This window comes from Phocoena phocoena, chromosome 2, assembly GCF_963924675.1.
Source record: "Phocoena phocoena chromosome 2, mPhoPho1.1, whole genome shotgun sequence".
NCBI lineage: Eukaryota > Metazoa > Chordata > Mammalia > Artiodactyla > Phocoenidae > Phocoena > Phocoena phocoena.
In genome coordinates this window covers 33,756,615-33,774,690 of record NC_089220.1, presented here as the reverse complement: position 1 = coordinate 33,774,690, position 18,076 = coordinate 33,756,615, and the positions used below count along the sequence as shown (strand labels likewise).

Sequence of the window (18,076 nt, the reverse complement as noted above, 5' to 3'; positions counted from 1 at the left end):
GCTGAACTGTGCACAGGAGAGTGTGTGGGCTCTTCTAGTTGTGGATAACAAGCCAGAATGATGAGCTCAGTGAGAGCTGATGCAAGTGAGCCCCCAACATTCAGTGTCTTTTGGAGTCCAGCTGAGACCAACTGAAGTGAGAGTGGCTGGAAAAGAGGTGAGGCTGTTGGCAAACTAAGATCCACGGCCTCAGTTAGGGGACAGGCCCATGGCCTCAGTTAGAGGACAGGCCGAAGAACTAAGTGTCCTGATCCCAGAGAGAACATCATGTAAGAGCTCTGATCTCTGCTTCTACTCATTCCTACTTCCTCTCTTAGAAGTCTCTCTGACCAGGGTCAAACATTACACTGTAGAGTGAATGGCATTTCAGTGTGAATGTGAAATGAAAACTTTCTGTAATTGCTCAGATTTGAGACGCTTTCCATAACGAGACCCCTAGGAGCGTCAGGACCCGGGGGAGGGTGCAGTGGTCAATAGCAGCAGCGGCCCCGCTGCAGGACACTCACTCTTTGTTGAAGTAACTATAGCACTGGTCACACACGCGAGTAGGGTTCTCTCTGCAGCCTTCCACCACCGTTTTCTTAGTGGAGCAGGAACTGCACACTAGCCGACCACAGCGGCGACAGTGATGACGCCTGTTAAACTGAGGAGTGTCATCAGGAAGAGAAGGAGGAGGGAGGAAGAGAAGGTGAGATTGCAGGACCTGTGAGCACCCGTCAATCCATTTATCCTTGGAATTAGCCACCTGTGACTTACTAAGAATACCATGTGCTTGGGCCTCTACTGAGAAAAGAACACACTAATCCTTGCCTTCAAGAAGCTGACATTTAAAGATCTCTCTTATCTGATGGGCAAAGATGTCCAAGTCATGGACAGTTTTTCAATAGCTCCTGACAAGTCTTATCTGTCTGTGGAGGAAACATGTGAAGACACCGCAGAAAGCAGTGGGGAAGAAGTGACTTTCTCAGCCAATGAGGATCACATGTCTACATGGTATTGATGATGATGAAAAAGTCTTCTTTTTTCAAGATGCTTTTACAAATACTGCCTTATTTCATCATAAGAGGTTGACAGATATATTACACCGCTTTTATACACGAGGAGGAAACAGACACAGAGAAATTGCATCGTCGTCCTATTCATCAGCTGAGCTGTTGTGCCAGTCAGGTACTGTGTTCAGGGTGGTAACATTTGTTACTGTATATAGCTCCATGAACCAAATAACCTAGCATCCCTAGTTTACAAGTGAGCATCTGAGACTGAGAAAGTTAATAGTCACATTGCCAGTAAGAAGCAGTGCTGGTATTAGAACTGAGGTCATCTGGCGCCAGCACATAAAACCATTACCAGGTCACCCGTCTTTCTGCGAAAGACACAGGAGCTAGAAACGAGATGCCCCAACATTTGGTGACTCCTCCCATGCAATACCACTCTGGCTCTTTTTATTTATTTCATGAGAATGGCAGAGATTTTAGAATTTAAGGCTCCTTGAGGGTGTCTACCATCTGTCTAAATTCAGAAAATATATTCTGGTCAGGTCAAAGGTAAACCCAGAGCCATAGATCTGGTAGTCAGTTCTTCTGAACATACCCATATCCTCTTGGGGACAGGAGGTGACTATAAACTCAGGCTCAGGAAGTAGAGCTTTCCTTTAATTTTTCCTGCAGGTAAAGCCAGAGACGGACGCTGCTTACCATGGTGAAGCGCTCCCTGCAGCAGACCATGCAGGTGCTCTCACTCTCATCCGGTACCCACTGGTGCCTGGCAGGGGGCGTTGCTGGGGGCACAAACTCCAGTGGCGGCTGACTCTGTGGGAAGCTCCTCTCCCTCGGACTGGGGGAATGCACAATGGAGACACCTGGGAGTCAAAGCCAGAAGTCAGAGTAAAAGGTGATCAGTAGTCCAGCTAATAAACAAAGAAGGGATGAGAGAGTTAGAACTGTACCACTTTACAAACCCCTACTGATAGCATAGATCCAGTTATTGATCATCGATGGCTGACTGCAAAAAGAGCATTGTGTGTCTCCTGATGGAAGGCACACGGCCACCTATCAAATATACTAACCAAAAAATATTAAGCCTGAATCAAATCAAGCTTCTAGATCTATCTACCAGTGTACTGGAAAACACAGGGGACGGAGACCCAGATTGCCATGGGGTGACAATCAGCAAACTGCAGTGTGTGGGAAGCTCTAAAGGACAGATGACCTAGTTTCCTCCACAAATAAAAAGAGGTAGGGGGACCTACTGATTAAAACAGATTTAAGAGAGAGTTTAGTCGAATGCCATGTGTGGACATTATTTACATCTTGATTCTAGAAAGACCAATTCTAAAAAGAATCTTCATGAGACAACTGGGGAAATCTGACGAGTGACTGGATAGTTGATAATAATAAGGAATCATTAATTTGGTTTTAGGTATGAGAATGATGTTATGGTTTTGTTTTATAAATGTCCTTACCTTTTAGAGATATACCCTGTTTTATTTATAAACAAAATGGTATGATATCTAGGATTTGTTTCAAAATAATCCAGTAGAGGGACAGGGGTAAAGATGAAACAAGAATGGTCACACTGACACGATAAATATTGCAGCTGGGTAATAGGTATGTGACACTTCATTACACTGGTCTCTCTACTTTCGTGTACTGGAAACTGTCTGTAATGAAAAGTTTGAAAAATTAAGTAAACCAAAGCTGCTCAGGCTGCCTTATGCAGATTTGTGAAGCTGCTCACATGCCTGTACGTCTGAGCCCTTCTGGCAGGTCTGCTGATTACTGCGAAGCATGGCTAATTCTCAAAGCATGGCCACGAAATGCCACGGTCTTTGTTTTATGATATCTAAGGAGATTTCTTGTCAACTAGCAGAACGATGTTGGCAGGTCACAGAAAAAGAGAACTGGAAAACACAGTGACTCTTAGCAGCACCCAGAAGAAGACGGGCTGTCGACCTCTCCCCAGAAGTCTGCTCTCCTGTTGGCAAAACAAACACTTGCTGAGCTGCTTCTGAGTGTAGGCCATTGGGCAAGTCAGGAGACTGTGGGAGAAGAGGGGTGGTGAAAAGGGGTGACCAAGACATGGCCGAGGCCTTCAAGGACCTTGCACCCTGTGTGGGTGACAGATATAAATAACTACCTGCAGGACAGGGTCAGAGTGAACATAAGGACTAAATAAGTCGATTCTCCTTATTAGTAGATTCCGTATTTGTGAAGTTGCCTACTCGCTAAAATTTGTTTGTAACCTCAAAATCAATATTTGCATTGCTTTTGCAGACATGCACAGAGTGGTGAATAATTTGAGTTGCCTGGTATACAGCTTCTCATCTGGGGTTGAACAAGGTAATGTTTTGCTTTCTTATCTCAGCTCTCATACAGAGATGACCAGAGGATGCAGATGGTAGGGGACAGTGCAGCAGGGTAGTGTAAGAAGCTCCACTCTGGGGCTAGTTGGACAGGGTTTGAATCCCAAAGGCTCATTAGGCACTCATTAATGGGGTGGCTTCAGGCAGGTCACTTTAACACTCTGAACCGCTTTTTCTCTTTTGTAAAATAAAGAAAATAGAATTTACCGGGATGAATTGTTTCCAATTTGAGATTATAATGTATGTGAAATGTGTGTGTGTGTGTGTGTGTGTGTGTGCGCGCGCACATGTCCACACATGTAATCACACACACGCGTGGGCGAATTTTCCCTAGGAGCAATGGTTTAGTATTTGCTAATTCAGTGTTTGTGGAGCCTTCATAGATATACTACTGCAAATAATAAGAATCGATTGTATGTTGAATTTTCTGGGATACAAAAAGCTGGAAAGAATCAAGAAAAACAATTAATAAGAATGTTGTGACTGGAAATGAAAAAAGAAGCAAAAGAATCAGAAAATCAGAGTAAGGCAAGATTGAACTGAAAAACGGGTAACTCTCAGAACCTGTCCTTACCAGGAGCAGCAACAGAAGAGAACTCCACTGACGGTGACCTAGACAAGGTCTCGAGGTCTGAAGCCGGACTGACAATTTCCTGGAGGTAAATCACAGGATCTGTAGGGAGGGAAAATGTTGACAGATTGTTCTATCATAAACATCCTTACTTGCTGTGCTAGGCATTTACTTCAAAGCCCTGTTGGTTTCGCTGTCATCCCATGACTCTACTAGGTATGCAAAGAATGGCAGAGGTACTTCTAAGACGACAGCAAGCATGCTTCTTAAATGCCTCAATAAACAAACTGTGTTAGGCACGTGAGATAAATGAAGTAGACACTAGGATTTTACAAAATAAATCTAAAGATGCCCAGGGCGAAGTAGAAGACATTTAAATGGTGGTCCTGGAGGGTAGGGAGTAAGAAAAAAAAAGCTGGCTGGGAACATCAGCCCCCATTTATTTCATTTTCTTCATTCTAGAAGAGGCTGAGTCAGTTCCCACACTAGTGACATCTGATGTGATCCTGGGAATAGCGCATACCCTCAGTACAAAATGATGGCACTTAAGAGCCCAGTGCACCAAGGCTAGACAGAGACCACCCCCAGCATGTTTTTTTGTTTTTATTTATTTTTGGCTGCTTTGGGTCTTTGTTGCTGCATGCGGGCTTTCTCTAGTTGCGGCGAGTGGGGGCTACTCTTCGTTGCAGTGCGCAGGCTTCTCATTGCGGTGGCTTCTCTTGTTGTGGAGCACGGGCTCTAGGCACGTGGGCTTCAGTAGTTGTGGCTTGCGGGCTCTAGAACACAGGCTCAGTAGTTGTGGCGCACGGCTTAGATACTCCGCGGCATGTGGGATCTTCCCGGACCAGGGATTAAACCCGTATCCCCTGCATTGGCACGCGAATTCTTAACCACTGCGTCACCAGGGAAGTACCCCCCAGCATGTTTTTTTCCTCGAACCTTTATATTATTATGCACATGGTGGTTATCTACCATCCTTTCATTCTGGTTAGCCTGCCACTTCCTCCAAGACTGAGATCTCTCCTATATAAAAGAGCTATCTCTCCTGAAGTGTATCCTTTCACTCTCAATCAACTCAAAATTATAAAAGAGGAAAAATGAAAATAAGGATGTAGCACGGTATTTCCTTCTCCATGTAGAACCCCCATCGAGGATGCTGGCGGTTACCTGAGCGCTTCTCCCGCAGAGGGTACAGAAAGTCCAGGGCCTTTCCTGCGTATCTGGAAAGCAGTGAGTCCACCTCGTCCATGGTGAAGCCAATCTCCTGGCCAGCCAGCAGCTGATGCAGAGTCTGCACAGCCATGGTGGCCCAATCCACTTTCATGTTCATGAGCAGCTGCTCCAGCATGAGCAGGGGGTTAGAGGACAAGTGCGAGTAGCTGGCCCGGTACTGCTCGGGCAGGGTTAGCAGGACCTGGGTGTGGGGCAGAGCCACAGAGTGAAGAAAACAGGACACGAATTTCAGAAGAAAGCCAAGATTCTTACTGGGAAGGGGGAAGGGTATCTGGGACCAAAGGGCACTTGGCCAGCTACTGAAACTGGCTAGGAGTCTCTTAGGAAGCAAGGCTGGCAAACTTTTCCTGTAAAGGTTTAAGATAGTAAATATTTTAGGCTCCATAGGCCATAAGGTCTTTGTGGCAACTACTGATTTATAAAACCTGATAAAACCTGACTTATAAAAGCAGGCAGAGGACTGGATTTGGCCCACAGGTGGTGGTCTCCTGACCCCTGGCCTAGACCAACCAGGCATGGTTGACCCCTGCCTGATCCTTAAAGCCACCGTTCTGTCCATTCGAGGCTTTACTAGAATAAGCAATATAAGGTGGACTAAACCTGGCACCTCCAGTGTTCTACAGGTGAATGATGACTCTAAATTCCTCCTAGAGGCTGTTATTCCTGGGCTTGAAATACATTCACTGGCTCTCCTCATTGCCAATTTTCAAAGATTCCATTTAGGTACAGTACATCCAAATAAAAAGAAAAAAAAGAAAAAAAAAGGTGTATCCCCTTTAGAATCATTTTACATAGTTAAACTCTTAGCAAGTAGGCTAGTGGTCATATTCATGGCTCCCCCAGCACTCATTCTATTCATGGGGCAAGTTCTACACTTAGGGGCCAGTATATATGACTTCCAATCAGAATCATTATTAGAGAGTTAGAAGGCCTTATCTCTCCCCAAACTCTCCTTCACTGGATTACTTTTTCTAGCTTATAATTTCTTCTATTAGTGTCTCCAAGGTTACACATCAAAGGTAAAGACTTAACTCATTGCCTAGACAATTAACCCTTTTCCTTTAGCACAAAGTAGTTTTAAGGATTTAAAGCAGTTTTAAATCCTCCCATCAGAATCCTTCTGGAAGATAGGCAGGCCCTGTCCCAAGGGGTTCGGTTTTAATTACTTTAAGGTGGAGATTAACTACTGCTATTTTTAGAAAGTCCAGGTGATTCTAATTCATGGTCCGAATTGAGAAGGCTTGGTATAGCAGATGCCAAGGAAAGCATAAAGAGAATTTAAGAGGACAGTAAAATTCACTTTGGAGGCAGAGCAGTAAGAGAAGGGTAAGTCCTAAGGGATGTGGTGGGCTGTTAGGGTCAAGATTTTATATACCACAGGTCAAGGATGGCAGGTGCCTGGAAGGGCAAGTTCTGAAGTGGGAGATGGGCCAGCAGTCCCTCCCTCAGGCATGCTTTCCCAACACCCCCTTCTCCTCCTGACCTTGGATCCCATGTACAGTGCTTGGATTTCACGGTGTCGGTCAGCGGTCAGTTCTCCATAGAAGTGGGTGGTGAGGTAGTTGGCCAAGAAGTGAGAAGTGGCCAAGCTAGAGTGCTGGTCGAGGGACTGCTCTGTGACCTCAAGGCACATGGTGAGGTCAGGAATTCTTCGCAGGAGCTGTTGCAGGAGGAAGGTAGAGGAGAAAGGTGAGACCTGTAGAAGAACTCTTAGAACAGCCTTGTTTTGTTTGAGAACAGAACCTTCAGGTTTAGTCACTGTGGATTAACCCCTTCTCTGCACTCATTTTTTCACCACCCCCAAAGCTTCACAAATGATGGCTTTGACAGGACCAGAGACCAGCAGAGTCTTGGACCCAGCTGCCCATCTGGCCCCAATGCAGGGCTAGGCACCTATAGGGAAGGTGACTATAACCAGCTCCTGAAGGACACGGAGGGGCAGATCTGACACTGCGAATGCTTTGCATGGGATCCAGCAGAAACAGAGCCACCTGATTTGACTAACCTTCTCATCCCCTACCAAAAGAAAACTGGGAAGAGTTGGAGGCTTACCTGCAGAGCCTTTTCATGATCACCTCTTTCTAGAAGGTGGAGAAGATGCTTTTGATGTAGGTTGATTAAATGTTCTCTTGGAATAGGGTATAGGCAGCCCCACTCCTCACACAGCTCATACTCCTGGAAGGAAACACACATGCCTTCAATCCCTTTAAATTCCGGGCCTTGTCACTCATCCAGCTCTTGCCTGATTTTTCTCAGCAGTCTTGAGTCTGCTAAAGCCCCAGGAAAGTTTGGGAAGTGCTGATGGGAACTTCACTGTGGGATTAAAGTGGGATCATAAAGGACTAGAGTGGCAAGGTAAGTTATGAAAATGATCCAAGTAGGCTGACTGTTCAGGATGTCCTTTTTCTTTTAGCTCTACTATAATAAAGAAACAGATGACACACAGCTACTGACACTCGGTGTCAGCCCTGGGAAGATACTAAGGAAGTGGACCAAAAAGACTGTCCAGAGGAGACAGTGCCTGCTCAGCTCTCACTGTTGCCATATGAATGTGCAGGCCCAGTGGTGCCAGACTTTTAAAAATGCCCAAAAAACTTTTTTAATTAAAAAAATTCCCTATTTTACAATGTTGGCAACGAAATCAATATGAAAACTAAAAATTCTGCGGAGCAATACTACATGGGCCAAACAAACATGTTGGGGTTGGATTCCATTGATATCACCCCTTGTTACTCCCCCTTCCAACACCAAATTTGTGAACTCTGGATTAAAGCTTCCCAGAGCTTTGTCCATGTGTTCTAATATGAGGGCATCTGGAAGGCCCTCCCCACAACTCTGCCTGGGGCCACCTTCTTCAGGATGCTTCCTTGTTTCTTGGGCTGTCTTAGGCACCTGGCTGTGCCCCACCTTAGTCTGGGCTTACTTCGGTCACTTGGTATATCGCAATCACCCAGGGATGTGTCTCACATCGCCCCGCCCTGCTCCCTCCTTTCCCAAAATGTGAGCTGCATGAGGGCAAGGACTAAGCTTAATTATCTTTGTTTCAACGGTATATCAGCTCCTTAAAGGGTAAAAAAAAGTCTCCTTAGCACTCAAATGTCCAATAAACACATGAAAAGATAATCAAGGTCATTAGTAATCATGGAAATGTAAATTAACACCATAATGACATACCATCTTATTGGCAAAAAAGTGAAAAGCTGGACAATGCCAAAGTTGCTAAGAAGATGGAACGACAGGAACTGTGAGTGGGAGAACAACAGGGACAGGACGACGGATCTGAAGAGCAATGCTGTAACATCTTAGAAAAGGTGAGGGTGCTCACGCCTCATGATCCAGCAGTTCCAATGCTAGGTATACCTTCTGTGCCTAGTGTAAACAGTGTAGGAAATCTTGTGTATGAAAACAAGGGTGATAGTACAAAAGTGTCAATTGTATTATCCTCTATTCTTCTAGGTATGTTGGTAAATTTCACACACACAAAATAGAAAAAAAAAAAAGTGTTATGTAGTTATAGAAAAAAATGTGAACCTTGATAAGTGGAAAGAGGTCTACATAACCAGCTAAGGAACAGCAACTCTGGAAAGAGGAGGAAGGGGAATAGTATCCAGGAAAATGGTACCTTGGCTTCTAGAATCACATTCATGACAGTTGATGGGTCCTCGACACAACAGTTCCTCAGGGTCTGCCAGTCACACCACATGGGGGTAGCCTGCAAACCTAGAATCTAAGGAAAGACAGAAAAAGCTATCAAACCACACTGCAATTACTCTGCTCAGGAATAAGTCATTGGAGTTTCCAGGGATGGGCCATCCCCAGGTCTCTGTCCCAAAGTCAGGCTGTCGGAACTTGCCAGGACAGAGGAGGGATTACAACGAATGGGACAAAGAGTGTTTGGAGAGGTGAGAGAACCTATCCAGCAAGTATAATCAGGGAGCAAAGGCTGAGTGGGGAGGCCAGGATTGGGGCCTTTCACTTGGAGGACAGTCCTCAGAGGCTTCTGTGCTTTGCAGCTTGTTCAGTCTCCTGGAGTCACTTGTCCCCTGCCCCTCCAGCTCAAAACTCTAGACAGGTTATTCTTCTGTCCTGAATGCTCTGTGGGATCACCTTTCACGCAGCATTTTAGCTCTGCATGAAAAGTGCTATGGAAGAGTGGAAAGAAAATCTTTTTCACCTGCCACTTTCACTTTCCCTGGTTGGGCTCTGGGCTCTGTTCAGTTCCAAACACACATGGAAAAATTAGCATATATGTATACTTGTTATGTAGCTGTACCATCGAAATCTGTCTTCCTGAGCCTCTTGATCTTGAATATGACACATATATCCAAAAATTTTTCACTGTGAAACTGTCACTCTCATGCATCCCTTTCAAAATGGCTCTTGAAATTTAGCTGAGGTTTAAAACAATCTTTAAAAAAGACATGAGATTAAATTCTATAAAAACTCTTGAACAACAAGACACAATATACATAAAACATACAGAGAGCTCACATATACAGGGATACCTTGGGGATACTGTGGGTTCAGTTCCAGACCACCACAATAAAGTGAATATTATAATAAAGTGAGTCACACGAATTTTTTGGTTTCCCAGTGCAAATAAAGTTATGTTTACATTATACTGTAGTCTATAAATTGTGCAATACATTGCCTACAAAAAATGTACATGCCTTAATTAAATATTTTATTGCTAAAAAATTAGTTTTAGCAATTAATTTGAGCATTCATCTAGTTATAATGTTTTTGCAATAGCAACATCAGAGTTCACTGATCACAGGGACTTCCCCGGTGGTCCAGCGGTAAAGAATCCGCCTTCCAATGCAGGGGACGTGGGTTTGATCCCTGGTCAGGGAACTAAGATCCCACGTGCTGCGGGGCAATTAAGCCTGCATACCACAACTACTCAGCTCGTGCGCCTCAACTAGAGCCCACGAGCCGCAAACTACAGAGCCCACGCCCTCTGGAGCCTGCGTGCCACAACTAGAGAAGAAAAAAAGCCGCACGCCACCACTAGAGAGAAGCCCATGCACCACAACGAAGAGCCTGCACGCTGCAACAAAAGATCCCGCGTGCTGCAACTAAGACCTAACGCAGCCAAAAATAAATAAATAATAACTAAATTCTTTAAAAAGAGTTAAAAAAAGAGTTCACTGATCACAGATCACCATAACAATAATAATGAAAACGTTTGAAATACTGTGAGAATTACCAAAATGTGACACATAGACATGAAGTGAGTTAAGTGCTGTTGGAAAAATGGTGCCAAGAGACTTACTTAATGCAGCGTTGCCACAAACCTTCAATTTGTAAAAAACATAGTATCTGCAAAGTGCAATAAAGCAAAATGCAGTAAAAAAAAAAAAAGGTGTGCCTGTACATAGGAAAAAGGCATTGTGGACTGTAAAGCACCATTCTAGTGTTAATTTTATTATTAATTTTTAATCCTTGTCTGACATATACATATTTAAAAATTATAGGAGTAAATAAAATAGGAAACAGATAGAGGCTCCCTCGCTCTTCACCTAAGAACGGAAGCCAGATACAGAGCAAAAGCCAGCCCCAGATTTTCTGTTTCTTAAAATCCACCATCGGGCTTCCCTGGTGGCACAGTGGTTGAGAGTCCGCCTGCCAATGCAGGGGACACGGGTTCCCGGTCCAGGAAGATCCCACATGCCGCGGAGTGGCTGGGCCCGTGAGCCATGGCTGCTAAGCCTGTGCGTCCGGAGCCTGTGCTCCGCAACGGGAGAGGCCACAACAGTGAGAGGCCCGCGTACCGCAAAAAAAAAAAAAAAAAAAATCCACCATCACATGAGAATAGGCTGGAGTTGGTAATAAGGTGAGAAGGCTATTTCCTTTCTCTTGATGCCGAATCCTATACCTTCTGATACACCAGCAGCTCTGCTAGCTTTCTCTGTAGCTCACACTCCAGCCCATCTTGGAGATCTGTGTCTGAAATGCAGTAGGCCAGGATCTCCAGGCATGACTCCAGGGGCCACCGGTCCACAAACTGCAGTGTTAGCCGACTTCTCAGAGATGCATCCTTCACAGCAAACAGGTACTGCCAACCTTCTTTGACTACAAGACAAAAAGATGCTCAGCAAGGCTGGCGCCGGAGCTCAAGAGTCCAGGTTACTTCTTAAGAGAAGGGCTTTGTTTCACAGTTTCACAAAACGGGAGCTTGGAGGATCCTGAAGATCCTTCTGACCTGAATTAGTTTTTACACTTGGAACACTATAGGAGAAATACTATACCCTGTTTCTCTTTATGCAAATGTAATCATAGTCACGGGACTTTCTGAAGAGAGGGAGAAAAGGCGAAAGGAGAGGAAAAAGGAAAGATTTTCTCCACTCCCCACAGCCCGCCCAGCTCTTGCTCCCCCTAGTGGACAGCTGTAGGTCATTGCTCTCAACTCTGGGTACACATCAAAGTCTCCTGGGGAGCTGTCAAACAGGCCCAGAGTCTGTTTTTATAAATAAAGTTTTATTAGAATACAGCCACGCTCACTCGTTTATGTATTGTCTATGGCTGTTTTCATGCTATGATGGCAGAGCCAAGTAGTTGCAACCGAGCCTGTATAGCCTACAAAGCCCTTTACAGAAAAACTTTCCTGACTCCTACTTTAAAGCAAACACTTGCCTGAACCCTATCATGGGCTTCTGTAAACGGGGCTCTGATATTTGTAGTTTACAGAATTTCACAACGATTCTGCCATGCAGGGTTGAGAATATTGGTTATGAGTGCCTGTCCTAAAGTTCGATGGAGTTGGGTTCTAAGCTCTGCTCTACCACTGACTATCCTGGGCAGTTTCCTACCCTCTGAGCCTCGTTCGCCTCTCAGTATCATGAGATTATGGTGGCACCTTTCTCTAGAGTTACTGTGAGCATCAGATGCGGTGATCCACTCAGTGAATGCCCAATACTATTACCACTGGTGAAGGAGGGAGGCACGGCTTTCTGCTCACCACCTGCCGCAGCACAGCTCAGGACCGCATCCTGTATGCTGCTCAAGTCGTCCACATCTCGCCCGTACACTTCAGTGAGCTGAAGGGCCCGGTGCCAATCTCTGGCCACCAGGGCTTCCTCGAAGGCCTTGGTGAGCACATCCAGGGCTATGGGAGAATGCAGGCCCAGGAGGACGGTAGAGAGACTGGCCCGGCCGCAGAGACCCGCTGCCAGACTCTGCCCCTGCTTGGAGGACCCTCGTAGGGGCTCCCAGGCAGCTAGGAGGGAGGCCTCAAGCATAGGGAACTGTTCCAGGAGGCGCTCACACTCCTGGGCTACCTGCTCTGCAGTCAGAGGCACCTCCCTGCGGCCACGAAACTCCTTCCAAGACAAGCCGGGCTTGGTGATCTTTGACCCCTGGGAAGCCCCCAGACAGGCCACGGTAGCCAGCAGCTTTGAGCGGGACTTAAGGAAGGTCAAGGCAGAGGAGGTGAGGGCTGGGCCTGATGAATCCCTCGGGGAGGAGGGGGGCTTTCTCTCCAGCGTGGGATTCTCAGTTGGCTTTGAGGAGCTCAGTGTAGAAAGTGGGAGGTCCTCCAGGCAGTGGGAGGTATGCAGCTGGGTCAGAATGCCCAGCTGGGTCAGAAGGGATGATGTCTGCTGGCTCTGACGGGAAGAGCAAAGGGCAAGGGGCTCACAGCAGCAGTTGACAATGACCTGTGGCACACTCAGGCTGAGACCCTCTCGGGCCAGAAGGGCTGCCAGCCTGGAGGGAGAGAAGCAGAGGGCACGTAAGGCCTCAGTGCCTGGGCACCATCACCCAATCTCAGAATTTCTTTATGTGTAAACAAGCAAATGTAAATGCAGACTCTCTAATTGTTCCCCCTACCCCTTCTCTTTTTAACTCAAAAGGCAGCCTATTGGACCCAATTCTCTGCCCCTTGCTTTTTTACTTAATAACAAATCTGGGAGATCTGTCCATAGCCCTCTACAGAGAGGCCCCTCATTCTTTTTTTACAGCTACATAGCGTTCCATTATGTGGAAGAAACTGAATTTAACTAGTCTCCTATTAGCGGACAATGGCTATGCCATACAAAGCTATAATAAAATGACTTGGTACATACAGCATTTTTCATACTTGTAACAAAGGATAAATTCCCCAAGGTGGACTGTTAGGTCAAAAATGTGGTTTGTCATTTTATATGGACAAACTGCCTTCCCACAGGGGCTGTACTAATTTATATCCTGCTGGCAATCTGTGAGAACGCTGGTTTTCCTACAGCCTCGCCAACTAATGTGTTATCAAAGTTCTGGATTTTTGCCTACTCATAAGTGAAGAGTCCCCTTAATCTTATACTTGCAATATAAACATTAGAGGTGGAGAGAGAGAAAGAAACGAGGTACACTGAATTTTAATGTAGCTTGTATAAGAGTAAATGCAAATTAAGGGAAAAGTCTGGAAGAAATCTCAACTTCCTGTATTGAACTCAAACACAGCCCCACTGAGCCCTTGGTTTCCTTGATGAACAGTTAGGAAGGCCCAGGCCTGGCTCCTACCTCTCTGGGGGAACTTGTCGCTCAAGCAGGAGGTGTGACACCAGTTGGGAAGAGCTCTGTTGCAGGAGAACAAAGGGGTTTCCCACCTTGACCTCCACGTGATCTGCAAAAGTAAAGAAAGTGATCTTTACACCACTGATTGCAACATTCAGAGCGCTGTTTTCCAGAATCAATAAAAAAGTAGTGTCAAAACTGCATGGAAAGCCCTTCTGTTGATATTTTTCTAGGTAAAAGGTATTCCTGACATGATGCTGACCACAGGTTTATGTACGCCTTACCACTGTTCTAAAGACTTCCAACTACAGACAGACTTCAGTGAGCAGGCCCAGCCACAGACAGCCCAGACTGCTCCTTCGATGTGACTGAAGTGTAGGTAATACTCGCTCTGCGGACTTGAGTAATCTGGCACTCGACTCAGAGACTTAATTCCCCTGGTGGGTCCTCATATCCACAATAGATCGAAGATCTGGGAGAGGTAGTTTTGAGTCATTAATGCCATCAAAATGTATTGAATACTCTCATGTGCTGTACCATTGTACGAGGCATCAAGGAGACAAAGGTGAATAAAACACAGAGGTGAATAAGAGAGGACCTCATACGTAGTGTCCTTGGCTACTGCTGTACCCAGAACCTCTTCAGTGTGCGCCTTCCTCTTCCTTGCCCCTAAACACCTGTGGGCCAGTCCTGACTCTCTTTTCTTTCTTGCTACTTACCAGGCTCAGAGCTCAAACTCCGCAGGAGAACAGCAGCCAGGGTGCTGCAGTACCTGAAGAAGGTGCCCATGTAGTCAGTCTGCCTGCCGCCTGCTGGCGTCTGTTTGCCCAGGTTCTTCTGGAGAAGCTGAGTCTGGATATACACAGGGTGGGCCTCTGCCTCCAGAGCTTTCTCGGCCACCTGCTCCACCAGGGAGGTGAGTGGAGTACTCCTGGGCTCTGAGAAGAGTTATGAAAGGAGAAAGCATGTAGTGTTGAGTCTGTGCATCTGGCTTTGGGTCAGTTTCCAAACAATAGGGGAACTAGGCCTCTGTACACTGCATGGGACATCCTATAGCCTGGCTGCTATGCTGACAAGGCAGTTATAAAATCCTAAGTTGGTTGCTTATACAAGTGATTCTCAGCCAGGAAGAGCTTTGAGTCTGGAGAAATCAGGGTGGAGAGTTCCATTTTCACCCATGTCTCGGGTGGAACAGCTCTGTGAAGCTCACAGCACTCTTTTGCGGAAGGGTTAATCAATGTTTACGGAGTCCCTTCTGGGTTTATCTCTCATAAGGGATGAGGAAAATGTGCCAGCTAATGAAGTGCTAAGCCGCCCTTCACTTAGGAGGTGGGGAAACAGGTGGAATTAGTTACGAGACAGGCCCTGGTTAACTAGAGGGCTGGTAGGGCCCACTTCTGAGTCCTCAGCCTCTGCTCCAAAGTACTCTTTCCCGTTCCACTGTGTCCTCTCCCCATTTCAACCTCATCTGCTCCCATGCAGTCGGGCCTGTACCTGGCAGCTGTAGTGCTTCTCTCAGTGACTGAAGGATCTGCTCCAGCTGCTGGGAGAGGGTAGCGTGGCTAGCGACACAGTCCTCGGTGAGGCTGGGCCAACACATCTGAAGCAGCTCAGCAATGCTGCACCGTGGGGGACCTCCCCCCTTTTCCTCTACACTCTCTACGGAGAGCAAATGAGAAAGAAAAAGTGAGGTCTGATGCTGACCTCATGTTCCGAGGCTGGGAGGTTAAAAAGGGGTAGTAAAGCAGCTCACCTGGTTTGATTTGTCCGGCTGACAGAAATGGGTAATTGAGAATCTTACTGATCTGCTGAAGAACGCTTGGAAAACCTCGAATGCCATCAGCACTGAGGAATACGTGGTCTAGCCGGCGACCTGGAAACAGGATGAATCGAGAAGGAATGCAGAAAAAAATAAGGTACTTTCAGAGATTGACACTCAGTCCTGTATTTACTTGTGAAGTTTTATCTTCTCCAATATTGAGGAAGAAACATACGCTGTGCCATTTTTCATGACAACCAGCATACTGGGCTTATTCCATGCCCACTGTTCCAGGGTTACCTCTGGCAAGATGCCTCAGCTGTCCACAGCAGCAGACCCAGAAGCTCTGGCATTCCTAGGGAATCGCTGTCCCAAGCCGATCAGGCACTTCTTGTGCATTTGCCTTGGTACTTCCTTCAGCTGAGAACTTGAGCTGGGATCTTATCTGTATCTTGACACCCTGACTAGACTATAAATAACTTTATGGACAGAGATTATTCCTCATACCTCTCCTGTACTCCCATATACTTGGGATAATCTGGAAATGCAGTAGGTACTAAGTCAATTCCTGATTGATTGGCATGAAACCAGTCAGCTTGAATATTATTAATAGCTTGGATAATATTTCCATTCATTTTAGAATATATGTACTAGACGAGGGAGAGGGAAATTGTTCGATAAAAACAGCATTGTGTATGCCACGGCATACTTTCCTAGAAGGACTATGTCAATGTTAAAGGACTTTTTTTTTTTTTTTTTTTTCGGTACGCGGGCCTCTCACTGTTGTGGCCTCTCCCTCTGCGGAGCACAGGCTCCGGACGCGCAGGCTCAGCGGCCATGGCTCACGGGCCCAGCCGCTCCGCGGCATGTGGGATCTTCCCGGACCGGGGCACGAACCTGTGTCCCCTGCATCGGCAGGCGGACTCTCAACCACTGCGCCACCAGGGAAGCCCTGTTAAAGGACTTTTAAATCAACAGCTCAGAAGTGATTTGGAAGGGTGTGCAGAATAGTTATCACAGCAGGCCTGAGACTGCTATCCTTAGAAAGGGCTGCTTGCAAGGTTGGTCCCTGGTTGGTGTCTGTGAACTTGACTGGTAAACGGTTTCCTACACTGATATAAAACTTTCTCTAAATGATGAGAGCGACTGATTGTGCCTAAACTGTTTGTACAACGTGGTTTATGCTGAACACCTGCCTTCCTCCTGAGAGCCTGGAATTTTGGTACATGCTGGGCAGAGGGTCCCTCTGTCACCAGCTCCCAATAAAAACCTTAGGCACTGGCTCACTAATGAGCTTCCAGTAGACAACACTTCACACTTGTTTGTTGTCACAACTCATTGCTGGAGGAGTTAAGCACATCCCGTGTGACTCCAGTGGGAGAGGACTCTTGGAAGCTTGTGTCTGATTTCCTCCAGACTTTACCCCATGAACCTTTCCCCTTTGCGAATTTTGCTTTGTGTCCTTTTGATGAAATAATTCGTAGCCATGAGTATGACTATATGCTGAGTCCTGTGAGTTCACCCATCGAATCACTGAACCTAAGGGAGGCTATTCATATCGTATCTATTCACCATTCATCCCTCCATATTACTCAGAGAGAACATGTTTCTTTCTCTCTCCCTGGTCAGTCCTTCCAATGCTGGGTGTGTGTATCAAGGATGGGTGGGGAGTGGAACTTTGCCTAATTCTTTCTTCACATTCCTCTACCTTCATTCCTCCAAGAATTCCATGTACACATTCTGGGATATTATTAACCTCAAGGTACAATACTCCCTCCAACTGTGATCCACTAACTTTTCTCTTATACCTGGTTTACAAGCTTGAGACTCAGGTTTTAGGTTAAGTGGGATTCACTCTGGAGGAGGTATGCAGTTTAAGGGCACAAATTCCATTGGTACCATTTTTGAATGTATATTTCTTCCTTGAATTTATCTATAAACCAGAAGAGAATTTCCCCAAATGACTGGAATTTGCTATATCTGTTAAGAAGGCGAGACTCTCAGTAAACTATATTTAAGTTGCCAGACCGGACATGAGGAAATGAACTAATAATCCTTCTCCCCGTCCCTCCTTCCCTGATAACTTCCTTCTTGCACGATTATTAAGCATCTCAGAACCCCATCGCCTCATCTGAGAATTAAGGGATCAAGCAAAAGCAGCACGCTCACCCCGACTCTCAAGGCTGCTGTTCAGGCGCCGTTCAGCTGTCTCCAAGAGCTGCTTGCCGGTTTTCCAGAGCTGGCACTGAGAGCAAGCCAGGTCAAATGCAGCCATGGCGGGGGGGCTGAGGTCTTCCAGAACCTCTCTCAGGGGGGCAGTGGGCTCCACTGGGCTATTGCTTATCCAGAAGTCCTCCTGGAGGGTGGGGATGGGGTCTCCCGAGGTGCTGAGCAGCTTGTCGGTCACATCAGAGATGGAGTAGAATACCATCCCTGGACACCCAGCAGTGGGATACAAGGCAAGAGGTTAAAATGACTCTCACTAGCACTTTTATTTTGAAAAGTAGTTATTTAAAAAAATGTCTGAGGTCCTTCTGCACAGTATACCATCTATGCATATCAAGACCATCATTACAGCCCACTCTTACGGCATCAAAACAATGGCATGGAAAGAAAGACCAAGAGAAACTCAAAAAGGTGGAGTTTAGATCCAAATGGG

At 46.1% G+C, this 18,076-nt stretch overlaps 1 protein-coding gene across 1 annotated transcript in view; it reads right to left on the bottom strand.

The window, feature by feature from the left end:
- ZFYVE26 (zinc finger FYVE-type containing 26) overlaps positions 1-18,076 on the bottom strand; it is a 60,363-nt gene that overhangs the window by 20,187 nt on the left and 22,100 nt on the right. The window contains exons 15-28 of the mRNA XM_065871043.1: positions 17,587-17,850; positions 15,412-15,531; positions 15,153-15,317; positions 14,378-14,596; positions 13,665-13,767; positions 12,127-12,872; positions 11,044-11,240; positions 8,788-8,892; positions 7,218-7,340; positions 6,649-6,825; positions 5,100-5,346; positions 3,936-4,034; positions 1,695-1,858; positions 507-643 (exon numbers count right to left, since the gene is read on the bottom strand). Coding sequence (XP_065727115.1) covers positions 507-643; positions 1,695-1,858; positions 3,936-4,034; positions 5,100-5,346; positions 6,649-6,825; positions 7,218-7,340; positions 8,788-8,892; positions 11,044-11,240; positions 12,127-12,872; positions 13,665-13,767; positions 14,378-14,596; positions 15,153-15,317; positions 15,412-15,531; positions 17,587-17,850 — 2,866 coding nt within the window. The remainder of the gene's footprint in view (positions 1-506; positions 644-1,694; positions 1,859-3,935; positions 4,035-5,099; positions 5,347-6,648; positions 6,826-7,217; positions 7,341-8,787; positions 8,893-11,043; positions 11,241-12,126; positions 12,873-13,664; positions 13,768-14,377; positions 14,597-15,152; positions 15,318-15,411; positions 15,532-17,586; positions 17,851-18,076) is intronic.